Genomic DNA, 14,036 nt, shown 5'->3' on the forward strand with positions numbered 1-14,036 from the left:
TACCAGATTGATGGAAGTGGAAGTGCGCACGTAGGTATATCAGGGAGCACTGGCTTTGTGGTGAGAAATGGAGTCATTGAATCCAAGTTTAAGCTGAACCAAGACATTAAGTCAAATTCTCGAATAAACAATTGGTGTAAGTAGCAGGCAAGTTTATAATTATAGTCTCAAACGTTGGCGATATCGTGTGTTTAGGTCGCCCTCCATGAGCCGTGACGACTGTTCGGCCAGGCGATCAAATTTCGCGCGACTAATGGTAAGCGAAAGTTCGCTTCGCTGTACTTCGCTGTCTACTTTATTGGCATTCTAACATTATTAAAGGTCCCATGTCATGGCCATTTCTACTGATCATAATTCCATTGTTGAGGTATACTAGAATAGATGTATATTGTGCAATTATCCAAACTCACATTGGTTTCTCATACAGCATGTGTATTCACTCTGTCCTAAACGGCTTGTTGGAGCTTGTTGAAGCAAGTTGGAGTTGGAGTTCAGGCTGAGAAATCCGCGGAGCTGCAGCTGAGAAAAATAAGGCTGGCTGAGTGTGTGTGTGTGAGGAGCTCCGCGGTTTGATCGTCGTTACGTCACTTGGTTCCCGGAAGAGAACAATGGAAAAAGAGAAATCTCCAACGAGGCGTTCTGTGTCATAGACAGGTATTTTCGGTGTTAGAGTTTTACTCGCTACAGGGTGTACTTTGAGGGTTTGTGATTTGCAGACCGTTTACATGCATACAAAGCTACATAACATACACACAAGGGGAGTGGTAATAACCGGAAAGGATGTCATGGGACCTTTAATACTGACATGTGGATTTTTAGGATGATTTTCTTTTTTTAAACTATGTTTAACATCTTGGTCTTAGGTTTTCACATCCTAACATTTGAAGAATAGGTCTGGTACCGTATGCATGGCCGTATCTACCATTGAGGTCACCGAGGTCCGGACCTCGGTAATATTTTTCGAGCTGTATACAAAACATGTGAAATAATTGCACTAAACGGGGTTCTTTGTAGTACTTCCATTTACTGCCGATGGGGGCGCTGCATAACTACGTAGCCTTGATTAAAGCAAACAGAAGAAGACGACAAACATCAACAAACCACCGCAGCATCCCGGACTTGTACCGGAGCAGCGAAGGAGTGATGAGGTATCTAGAGATCTGAGTCCAGCGGGCTGCTTGTGTTTCTGTTCATCAGGACATCATATGACCAGCAGATCCTGCCTGAATACGTTAGTCAGTGGACGTCCGACAACATGCACACTACCTTATATCGCAGCTATAGGCTATTCTTTGGTTTAAATTGCTTGAATAAACTAGCTACTGTAGAGAGCTAAAGTTAATTACATTCATCCAATGTCAGAAGGATTACCTTTTAACAAACGTTGTAATGCTTTTCTTTCATTTCAATTTGAGTAAAACAATGGAGATATAACATTGTATTATTTTCTTTTTACACTGACTCAGATATAATGAAAAGACTACGTCAGTCGAAGTTCAGCTTTGGTAAGGAAGAGACAGGACAGGCAGAGAGAGAGAGAAAGTGATGGAAGTCAGGGAGGAACTGCAGGTACAGTCACACAAAAGAATGTAGGCTTAATAACCCCATCTATCTTTCTATCTATATATATATATATAATCTAAATTACAATAGGCATAACTGTAAAACAACATACTGTACATCTATTGCAGTTATGATGTCATAATAACATACAATTGTATAAAACAAAAATAATGGAAACAAACAAGTGAAATTAACTAAATGGCTGAATTGCTTTTAATTCACTGGCAGGAGCGACAAGTGAGGAGGAGCAAAAAGTGAACAACGAGGGAGAGATTGAACAAAGAGAAAGAGTAGAGGACAGAGAGAGTAATGAACAGGAAGAAGACAGAGAGACTAAAGATGGAAGAGAGGCTGCAGATTATGGAAAGAAGAGAGACATGGAAAATGAATGTTGACAATGTTTTGTGATCATTTTAGCCTCTTCTGCATGTCCAGATCATTAATAGTAACAATCAGCTGATGTTTATGTATTACACTTTCAAAAATAATTTATGCTGACATTGTCAGCCCACTGACATGGTTTGAAATCAATATATTATCCAATGTGTGACCCCCCACAGGACTTAAAAAGCACCTAACTAGATCATGAAAAATCCCAAAAATATCGGGGGGTGTCCCCTGAACCCCCTAACATATTTGGACCTCGGTATTTAGGAAATCCTGGATACGGCCCTGACCGTATGCTATACAAGATCATGCAGGGTTCATAAATAAAGTTGACCTAGCAGATTAAATATAAAGACAAACCCCTCGGCCCCCCCATTTCAAAAAAATAAAACAGCAATACATCATCTTGGTTTACCTTTTATTTTTACACAGTAGTTTATTCGTACCAATGAATCATGGTTTTCCTTTTGCTACATTTACAGATGATCTATCCATCTTCAACTTAACAGTAAATAAAAATAAATAATACAAAATAAACATTTTCTGAAGAGGCCCAGTTTCAGTCTGATCATTTCAGTGTTCATTTTTAATGTTTAAATAAACATTTGTTGTACCAACTGTTTTTTTTGGCAACTTTGCACTTCAAGAATACCCAGAAGGTCGAGGCCTACAGATAGTCTGTGTGTTTTGTTAGCACACAAACATGGAGGATTAAAGTTAGGCCTTTGTCAGTTTCATAAGGTAGGAGAGTAAAGGCAACTCAATATCTGTTATTTGAAGAACCAATCACCAGCTGTGTCTTTAAAACAAAGTCTTCATGTTGTCATCACAAAGAAAAAGCTTCAAATAATGTCATTTCTACAGTTAATGGTTCGTCCTTCAGCATATTGCAGTGTTAGATCACCAGTAGAGGGTGCTACAGAGTATTGGAGTGTTGTCAGTCAAAGTAACAGCATTTTCTCCAAAATGCTAAAATTGATAAAGTGCAGTAGACAAATATTTTCACTACCTTCTAAAAATTGCCAATTCAATAAACAACTAGCAATACGTTTATGAACTGGATGTCAAGCAAATCTATCACTGGACACAAATCTAAACTTGTCACCGATTCCTTACATCTGAATATCTTTACTATTATATAATGAATCAACGCTTTGTTAGTGTTCCTTGTTTTGTTGCCTCTTCATTTTCATTACTGTTGTATGATGGAAATGTCAGCTTGTGAGAAGCCCCCGCACACTTCAAGTGGTCTCTGGGCAGCCATTGAGTCAAAAACTGGACTTTTGTTTTTGAGACTCTTTGCTGCTTGTGCTTCACAGTCTGGTTTACTCTAAAATAAATAAACCAGACTTTTAAACATCTCTTTAACACCATCTCATTCAGAAAAGAATCTACGATAAGACCAATAGCTATATGCTTAAATCAACCTCAATATTAAAAAGCTATTTATCGGTATTAACAGGGAACACTAACACTTTTCAAATCAGTGCACTAGCATGATCAGCGATGCATCAGTACCTACTCTGACGGTTCAGTTTATCAACATGCAGTCCTACAGTAGCTCGTACAAAAATCAGATTTGAACAAAAGATAAAGAATAAATTAAATCATTTCTATGTGTATAACAAATATGCTAACATCTATTTACAAAAAGTATACATTGTAATGAGCTGCCTTTGTGACTTCATGAAACGCACTATAGCGGACAGTCCAGGCTCTAACAGTTAAAATGTCTTGCAGAGTTATTACTTGTTGTGAGAGAGATGTCCGTGTTCATCTTGTAGTGTTGAGCAGGAAAGAAATATGGGTGGCATGCTAGAACATTACATCGGAGAGGACGTGATGATCATTGCTCAGTAAAGTGTTATTAAGGATTTGTAAACTTATTGTAAGTTGCTTTGGATAAGAGCGTCAGCTCAATGTAATATAAATAAGCCTACAGCTATTGCTGAAGCATGTAAAGAAACATGCCAAACAACACATCTTGTCTTAGTGAGCTGAAACAAAAAGCTATCTGGAAGGAGAGAAATTGCTTTCTCCATTAATACTGCAAGTAAAGCAACCTTTCTGCCCTGTAATTGAAAATCAACAGTAACTTGGCAAACAGTCATGAACAGTGACATTTTCCTCACATAAGGGTTACAGTATGTAGGGTTTAGACGGTAGTTATGCGTGTCAAAGCCATTTAGAGTAGTATAGGAAGCAATGGGCACATCTCAGTGATCTGAAATCTTTTTTGCTGCGTTGACTTAAACAGATTCTTCTCTTACTATCGTCAAAGGTCCAGTGTGTAGGATTTATTGGTATCTAGCGTTCACATTCTTTACGTTTTTGCTTCCTTGGCGGCAATAATTCACACTTGTTAGCTTTTTCTTGAGCCAGATAATGAGTATGACCCTCCATTACTGTTCTCAAAACTTCTTAATACATCAAATGTTTGGCCAGCACCAACAACCTCGTCTTCCTAATCTCCATCTTTTCAACGCTGTGCCTCAAAATTCCAGCTGAAAAACACAATGCCCCCCTCTAGAGCTGGCAGAAACGGCACCGTGTGTAGATATGACGCGCTCATTATAAGCTAACGATTTCATGATAAGTGATGATTATACACTAAAGAAAACCTAAAAGGTGAATAATATATTCCACTTCTCTTAATAGATCCACCACAAATCCTACATACCTGTCCTTTAACTAAAAAAACATTTGTAGTATTTGAATATTGAATTCACATTTTTCTGGGGTGCACACAACCGAGGAAGGCCATTTCTCATTTAGGCAGTGTCATCATAAATGTGAAAGAACACTCCACGGGAACTGAAGCGGCTTGCTACTCTGAAAAAGACCGTATTCACACTAATGCAGATGTCAGAAACATAGAAGGCTTTGTGTCACCATTGTATTTTCATAGAGTATTCTTAAAGGCCAGAGCCCATACAGAGAAATATTAAACCTCTTCTGCACAAAGGCTGCTTCAGTCAGAGGCTGGACATAGTTCTGATGAACAGCCGTCAGTTTTTTAAAAAGTTTTGTTTGTGATTTACAAGGCAGTTAGGAGGAAATGGAGGAAAAAAGATTTCCAAAAAATAATCAGGATGCCCTAAATCTCAACAATCATAGCCTTTTTAAATCCTTCGTGGTCCCTGCATTTTGGAAAACAGGAAAGACTTGTTTCTGAAATCACCAACATTAGTCTGAATAAGGTCTAAGCCCAGTGCACAGATCACTTAGATGCTGAACGAGAGGGAGGTGGTGAGAAGACGGGACGGACGATGTGCTCTGGTTGTAGTGTGTCAGGGTGTGTATACCAGCAGTAGTGTAAGAAAGGGGTTAACAAGAGGCAGCCACGGCGGGGAGCGCTTCACTCTGAAGGAGGTGTTCAAGAGTCTGGTAGACGGGGTACCAAGGAGTCCTCTTATCAGGGAGAGGATGTGTTCGAGGACGGTGGAACGAGGAGCAACTAAACTTATGGACAGGTAGTGAGGAGCAGGGAAGAGAATGTGTGTCCTGTTGGAAGGAGGATGAGAAGGACAGAGGAAGATAGCTAGAAAATGAGTTGAATACTCTACGGTTGTTCCTCCTTCTTCTTCAGTGATATACGTTTCTTCCTCGCAGCGAGCATTTCGTAGAAGGGATCAACACTGACAGCAGATCTGTAGGAACAAACCAACAACAAACAAACACTATTGAGTCGAGTGGATTATCAAAATACAATTACATCAAATTACTTTGGCATAAACTAAATTGGGCGCCTCACCTTGTGCTTCACTTTTAATAAGTTGCTCTGATGTCCTTAGAGGACAATAAAGGCCTAAAGTGACATTAAAAATATATATGGATGAATTGCTAGTTTTAAAAACAACAACAAATAAACCTCAAGTATTTTCTGTATACCAAATACTTGGGGTATTTTTTGCTCAAATCTGAGACATGTCCGCGATTAGCAACAACATTGATTGATCTCTTGGGGAAACCTGAAAAACGACACGTTGGAAGCCAGAGCTCTACGTCGAAAGGCAGATTTTAAAATTGTGGTTTTAATGAGTTTAAATTAAAAGATTTGTTAAACGTTCTCACTAGTCTACTGCTACCCAAACTTTTCCAATAATGATATTCTGCATTTCCATACTTGATGCTGTGGATCCATTCGTCCTTCTCCTCCGGTGCGGGGGCGGAGATACGGTACACATTGTGGTTTCCCTCCACTACCCTCCCATCAGCCTCCGTCTTGCACGCCTTAATCAGCTGTCCACGGTTGTTGGGAATGTACAGCTCAAAGCAGTTCTTTTTGTAAACAAATGAAAGAATATTAATTAGATAAACAGTTACAGTTTGTTGTGAAATCAACAGTTATGAAACGATGTGATAACAACATTTGCCTAGACCAGGGGTTCCCAAAGTGGGGGTCGGGTCGCGAGATGATTGCAAAATTTTAAAAAAATTAAAAAACAGGGGGTCGCCATTCTCTGGCACTGTTATTTTGGGGGTCGCGGGCTGAAAAGTTTGGGAACCCCTTGGACCTAGACTGCAATCATTCAAACTTACAGGCTTCCTCGGGTCTTCTACCTCCCGGATGCTAAGGTTTTCCAAAGGAATGATACCTCGTGGCTCCTTATCCTGTTAGGGAAACACACAATAACAGCAGATTATTGGCAAAAGAGTTACAACATTAAAATGCCTGTAATGTGTCTTTTTCTGCATTAACAGTTGTATTTATTTCCGATGCCTGTTGTTTCACTAAGAAAGTCAATAAATGTACAGCCGACATAACAAATGAATGCATGCATCTGCCTTGTGATTTGTATCTTTTTCTTAGAAGCAGAACTTAAAACCAGCCTTTCAGTAAGTGACAAATGGTGTATTCATTGTTTGAATTGTAGTTTTAGCAAGGTGGTATCCTGAGCTACACTGGAGTCCTCCTGGTGTTTTGGAAAGCAGGTCTTTGAAATGTGGCCTCATGTGACCAGTCTGACTCGTCTCTTTTGTTGCGATTATGAATGTGGAACCAAACCAGTTTGTCTTCTGGGGATTACCACAGTCGTGCATTTAATCCTTGAGTTCAGTAACCTAACCTCATTTTAGATACATTACATTATTGCCAATGGGAATACCCAATTTTACCCGTAGGCCTTAAATAACCTTTAAAAAACAATCACATTTTCCAGAAGCCTTGCAACTGTAGCCACTATCAGATTGTATTGCAAGATAAGACAACAATGCAACTGATCCTGTTGCTTTTTTCCCCTCAGAAAACTCCACGCAAATACAGCAGCAACATCCTGTACGACCTGCACCAGATACATCTGCAAGGAGTGGCAGACTCCCTCGAGTGTTGCACCGACTTACTGTGGTGTATTCAAAGTAATAAAGGCAGTTGTCTGTGAGAATGAACCATCGTCGCTTCCAGGTTTTCACGCGTCCCCCTGAAACACAAAAACATGCTCATTGTGATCACGAGTGGGAACAAGATTTCCTTCATGGGGGAAAAGTTGAATTGGGACTAATCTACTATTTCTAATGTCTTACAGCTAACTACGTGGCTAACGTTTTCAAACTACAACAACTGTCCGTACATACCTCCTGAGAAAACAAGCAGCGGCAGTAGAGGGTGGAAATCGCAGGGAAGAAGCAGAGACAAAAAGGGACCGGAGGATTTAGAGACAGAGGACAAATAGAGAAAGAGAGACGGACGGGGACGAGGAAGAGAAAGAGATTTTATTAGTGACAGAATTCACAGGCCCCGCCATGCAAAAGAGAACATCCGATTTTTAGACTGCCATGACGCAGGAAAGTGAGTCTCCTGTTCACCATCATGAGATAAGGCAGAGAGCAGCAACCCTTAGAGACGGGAGGGTGTGTCATCAGAGCACAAAACCTCAAGAGAGAACAAAGTACACTGCATACGGGACATAGCACTGTCTCTTCACAATGGAAATACTTCTGATATCTGTAACACTGATACAATCAATTTTTTCAATTGTACAGGATCAGGGTTAAAAGGCAACATGAAATAAAGTAGTCCACAACAAAGCCTCCCTGGCATCATCTCACCGAGTTTGAGAAGCCAGCCCTCTCTGTCCGGGTTGAAGAAGGTGTGCGTCAGGTCGTTGCCGTCGTCCTCTGGGATTTTGAAGGGCTCGTTTTTAATGCTATCATAGAGATTCTGGAACAACACACAGGATAAAAGTAAAGTAAGCTCACTTCAATGTGTTCATTTTGTTGTAATTTAGCCATTTCCCAAAACAAAATGTAGATCTCATGGTACCCTGAGCAGGTCCTCGGGGAGGTCTCCCCCCTCGTTGATGCCTCGGTTCATCGAGATGAAGCGGTCCAGTCCGGGTTTGTCCCTCACATTTGGGTTGTGGAGGCTTGTGTTCAGCATAATGATGGCAAATGACAGCACATAACATGTGTCTGCAAACAGGAGAAGAAAGAGAATAAGACTCTATTTCCACACAAAACACGTGATTATTTACTACATTTAAATTAATATTAGAGAGAAAAACAACAGGTTTGGGCTTTAGTGAATAGTTCAGAGTCTAAATAACTATTTGAATGCTTTTTTTGCATGTCTTCTTATTCTGCTTAATCCCTGTATTTCTGCACAATAGCAGGGTGGATTAGGCTTCACTAATATGGTATTATGCTATTTTTAGAAATAGATTCCAGTGGTGGCTATGTAGGATTATTTTTTAATAAATTCCAAGTTAAAATGTATTTAAAAGAGAAAGATGAAATCACTTTCAAAATGCACAAACTTCCCAATCCCAAAGGTACTCGATCAAACTCAACAAAAGCTTGGACTGATACCATTATGAGCCTTGCCATGTTTTTTTTCTTAAAAACAAAATGACAGGCATTGCTAAACCTTTTCTTAAACAATTAAAGGAAATCATAAAAGAAAACACAAGATGTTTTTACTGAAAAGTGAGGTTTAGGAATTGGCAGACTGCAGGGCTTCATATGAGGACATTTCTGGTAAGGGGCTTGTTGTTTGTGTGAGTGCTAGTCTTCTGGGCAGTGCCCTTCCTGTGACCCATCACAGGAAAATAGCACTTTCTTTAAAGTTGGCAGATACCAACCACACACAGAGAAGTCAACAATAGGTTGGTAGCAGATCATCTCAGAGGAAATGCAGAATAACCAGTTTACCGGTGCTCTGGAAGACGCCGGGGTTGCAGTGGCAGTATCTCTGAGCAAAGGCCTCCATCATTCTGTCAATCTTCTGGGCTTCACCGGGCAAACGGAAACTCCACAGGAACTGTCTGCAGAAACAGGTCCAGGTTTAGTTCAAGTCGGAGGGAACATATTTGGCATCAAGGCAGAGTTAATACCGCTCTCTCTTGCATCATTGTAACCCTTTCTAACCTTCAGTGACAATGAGAGTTTCCATTGTGCCAGGATTACTCGAGACATGTTGTCCCTGGTTCAAAACAGGAAGTTTACCTGAGTGCCTGGACGAGGTTGAGATCAGTGAACTCATGGAGGTCAACGAAAGCCTGAAGAACTTTGAGGTTGAAGTCGTCCCTGCAGAACAGAAAGAAAGATCACAGTTACAAATGAGTGTTACGTTAGGTAAGAAAGTCTAAAGATATTTCCAGGCCAAGCACCTTTCTCCCAGGTAATCTCCGATGGCAGTCTTGTTGAGGCCCTCTCCTTTGTAGAGGAACTGAGCGACGTCCTCCTGAGTGTGTCTGATCAGCTCGTTCTCCACCAGGAACACGATGCCCTGCAGCAGAGGGGAGAAGGGCCTGTCACCACACGCTAAAGACAGAGGGACGGCTGAGTCCACATGTGAAGTATGGAAGCTTTACCTTTTTGGGATCCATGTTGAATTTCTTCCTCCCCATCGCCACATGCCTGCTTTTCTGGAGAGTTTTACTGCAGAGAGCAGACATTTTGAATGTTAGACAAAATAGCCTTTGCGGTGTTTAAATCACCAACACAAATCACTAAAGATCACAATACTTACTTAACCCTAATACACTTAACATTAATACCATAGCTTTTCTTCAAGCTGTTAATTGTCATTTCACCATTTGATCTGAAATAACGTCCCTTTCTTTTAAAGTAAATTAAATATATATATTAAAACATAAGCTCTCACTGAATTTCTTTTACGTATACCTTCATATTGCTTACCTAAAATAACCAGTCTTTACCAGACAATTTATTAAGAACTAATTTCCATTAATGACAAGACTATGTCAACTAATGATCAACAGCATTTGTAGGCGCAACAATATTGAGGCATTAAAAAAGATGAACACAGTTGAAAAGGTGATGAAAAAAGCATCAGGGACTGCAGTCAAATCTTTCATTTTGACACGGTAATAAAAGGTGGTAAGACTCCAGCTGAATATGGTGATCTGAAGTGAATACAAATGCCGCTGTTTGCTGGGCTTTGTTAGCTTTTAGGAAAACTACAAATTAGAGATGTCCCGATCCGATCATGTGATCGGAACATCTCTAATTTGTAGTTTTTTCAAAAGATCGGAATCGGGAGAAAAAAATCGGGGATCGGGATTTTTTTTTAATAAATACTTTTTTAAAATTTTGTATTCAATGTTACAAAACAAAAATGACCATGTTCAAGTCTTAAAGTAATCCTGAGGCCTTAGTTTTGGTTTTAAATTACACAACATCATGTGTGTGTTGCTTCTTTGGAGCTTGTTTTCATAGACCTGGTTGCTTATTCCTCTCAAATCTGGCAACAGAGTGGGCAGCAGAGCTGAACTGATCCAATGCAGCTATATCCATGTTGGATAGAATATCCAATTTAAATTAAAAAATAACCTTAAGGGACAACTTGAATGCTTTTTTTCTTTTCTTTCTCTTAATGCATTGCATAAAGATCGGATTGGGAAAAATCGGTATCGGCAAATTGTCAAAATCAAATGATCGGAATCGGATCGGGAGCAAAAAAGGTGATCGGGACATCCCTACTACAAATACATAATTGTAAGTGATAATGTATTTGAGAATGTTGAATAAAAAAAAATGCGCACATTCTGGCGATCAAGAAGCCAGCTCTTGTCATTTTGCCCTGTGTAAGAACTGAGCATCTTCTTCTTCCTACCTGCCCTCTGTGCTGGTCTCCAGTCCCTCCACCTCCATAATGGCCTCTCGTAGTTCCTCCCGGAGTCTCTGGATCTCCTGCAGCAGGACGCCCTTCCTCCTGCGGATGTCCTCCAGCTCAGAGCGCTCCTCTGGACTGAGGTCTACTGGGACTGTAAGGGAAGAGAAGAAGAATGAGTCCATTACGGCTGAGGCAGAAATAACATTTTGTAACGGTACGCTAGAAATCTGACACAAAAAGTTAGATTGTGTCTTTATTAATAATATAAAACGCCATGAAAAACAACTCTTTTGAGAATGGCATTGTTTCTCAATTTTGCTATGAAAGACTCAATCTATCATTATCTTCCAATGGAGAGGATTGGGAGAAGCGTTGAGTTACAGTGACGTCTGTAGTTGGCAGTAAGAAGACACTCGGTGAAGACATGTACATTTGTTTTAACAATTATAACTTTTTATCATGGCAAACTTTGTTCGTACTGGTTTCCGACAGCCAGGTTTAATAATAAAGCATTTATCCCACAGACTAATCTAACAGCCAACCCCAGCTCACTGCTTCAACATCCAGATGAGTTTAAAGACTGCCTAATCAAAATCACGGGAGATATATTTCTTTGCTCATCACTAGTGGTTTCAAGAGGAGCAATTAGTTTGAGTTGTATTTGGTGGGTGAAGAGATATACTCGTCTGATATTTCATCCAATTCCAAAACTAAATAAATATAATAAAGGTGAATGAATTGTCATTTGTGAGACTCATTACAAACCGTCTTTATTCCAACTACTTCAAGAAAAGGTAGTCAGTCACTTTGCAAAGTGTCAAGTGAGGAAGAGTGACATTTACACCGAATGCAGCTCCATCAATCATTTCATTACATTTAAGATGTAACATAGGTAAAACAGAAGTATAAAGCACATTTATGTTCTTGGCATCTACAAAGGCTGCAGCATACACATTATATTATGGTATTAAGCATGTAGATAAAGGTTACAATCACATGGAAGGCTGGTTGACAGACTTCTTAATTATAAAGCATCCTTTCAATCATTAATAACCATTTTAAAGTTTGTTTCCCGTGGTTTCAAAGTCTACTTTACAGTTGAGTCACACAACTTTCTAAAAAGGTATTTACCAAAACGTGACTCTACCTGTCCTGTTCAGGTCAAGACCATAAACCACTAGGGCTTTACCTCGACTTGACAAAACTAGACCAGACAATCCCAGAGAAGCTTACAACTCCTAACAGTTTCAGATTTGGAAAAGCTTGATTTTTACTGGTTAAAATGCAAATAAGGTAGATTTCACAGTTATTTTTAAACCAATATTACATTGAAACAAGTATCTTTTATTTTCCAATATTTGAACTGTGTAAGAAAAATACATTTTCTTTAATAACTTGGTTCAATGTGGTCAAGGTAAGAAAATAGCAGTGACATCTGCCTTTTTCTTATATTCACTAAGAGCATAAATATGTAATAAATATGTCAGCCGGTTTCACGCAGAGTTAAAGCTTTACCTAATTTGTCTAACACGCTTTCACAACAGTAAGAGGAGCTCAGGAGCAGGTTTGTGGTGGAGTGGTGTTGTAAATCACCCTATGGCTTTTTCAATTATTGTCAACTTTTAAGTGTGGGAACTGGGAAGACCACATGTTAGAAACACATCAAATCCTAAGGCAATACAAATTTAAAAAAAACAACAGTAGTCTCCAGATGATGAAAGCCATGAATAAATCATGTTGAATAAACAGCTCTCAGTAGACTGGAGTAACGCTAGGTGTACTTTATATACTGGCAACTGAACAGTGGTGGATAGTAACTAAGTACATTTACTAAAGTATGATTTTGAGGTACTTTTACTTGTACTTTACATCAGTGTTTTCTGATTACGCTTCCTTATGCTTCTTCTTCTTCTAACAAATTTGGAAGCCACTATTTTTACTCCACTACATGTATTTGACAGCTTTAAACACGAGTTGTTCAGATTAAATGTATTAGCTAATACAAAATATAAATCATTTGTTAAATACACTTTAATAATAATAAATGATACGTTAAATATCAGGCAGCAGTATATAAAGCTATTCTAATCATCCAACATTGACCAGCTGTGGTAGAGTGTAGACACATTAATGTGTAAAGTAATTTAATATATGATTCAGAAATGGGCCATTGAGCATCACTGTTGGTACTTCAAGTATATTTGAATACTAGTACTTTTACTTGAGTAAGATTTTGAATGCAGGACTTTTACTTTTATCAGAGTGTCTTCACAATGTGTATACATGTCCCACAACATATGGATTGATGGTGTGTGAAAAATGATGGTTCGTGATCCCGCAAAGCCTCCATCAGCAGTGTGTTTAGTCTGAAACTAACAGCTGCTCTAAAACACCACCAACCACGCCCACAGTCTGCATCCACTGTGCTGTTTGATTCATACTCCACCAGACAGACAGGCTACTGGTTACAAAACCAGGACAATTGAAATGAGCAAACCTATCTTGCTTAACTCGAAGGTGTTAAATGTCCATCGAGGTTAGCTGAAACCTTAGCTCCGAGCAGACAGAGACATTAATCAATATTTAGTTGGCGTCAGGCTAAGCTAATGCACCGCTGTGGCTCCTTTTACCCTGAATGTGGTTTACGTGTTTACCCACACTTTATGGAAAAGACAGAACAGGCTATATGGTCAATATGTGTCATGTAAATGTTAAAAGGGTTGAGCACTGTCACACCTGAGCAAATACACCGAGCCAGTAGCTACAACTAGCCACAGCTAGCTAGCCACATGCAGATATCTCGTTAGAAAGCTCACTTACTGTAGTCCAGGTCATCCATTTTTGGTGCTTTGCTTTTAGGCATTAATAGTTCAGAGTCGACTGTCATTCAATCCAGAAATGTAAGGATATATAAGTAAATATATCCTAAAAACTAAGGTGGAAAAAATAGAAAACCCCTGATGTCGAAATGTTGGGCCGGAGACAAAGAAGGTGGCGACACCGGAAGCGA

At 39.4% G+C, this 14,036-nt stretch overlaps 1 protein-coding gene and 1 long non-coding RNA gene across 2 annotated transcripts; one reads left to right on the forward strand and one right to left on the reverse strand.

Annotated features, from left to right (window-relative positions):
- The first annotated feature begins 996 nt into the window (after positions 1–996).
- On the forward strand, positions 997–4,448 carry LOC307045710. Its single transcript, XR_013809976.1, has 2 exons — positions 997–1,569; positions 1,792–4,448. It is a non-coding gene; the product is annotated as an uncharacterized lncRNA (long non-coding RNA).
- On the reverse strand, positions 2,355–14,036 carry cyth2 (cytohesin 2). Its single transcript, XM_079691577.1, has 12 exons — positions 13,847–14,036; positions 11,027–11,177; positions 9,762–9,828; positions 9,558–9,676; positions 9,394–9,474; positions 9,100–9,212; positions 8,213–8,361; positions 7,999–8,110; positions 7,294–7,370; positions 6,493–6,564; positions 6,077–6,231; positions 2,355–5,600 (listed from the first exon to the last, which is right to left on the reverse strand). Exons 1-12 carry the CDS (start codon positions 13,911–13,913, stop codon positions 5,513–5,515), a joined length of 1,251 nt encoding a protein of 416 aa, XP_079547703.1. The 5' UTR covers positions 13,914–14,036; the 3' UTR covers positions 2,355–5,512.

This window comes from Notothenia rossii, assembly GCF_949606895.1.
Source record: "Notothenia rossii genome assembly, chromosome: 7".
Classification (NCBI taxonomy): Eukaryota; Metazoa; Chordata; class Actinopteri; order Perciformes; family Nototheniidae; genus Notothenia; species Notothenia rossii.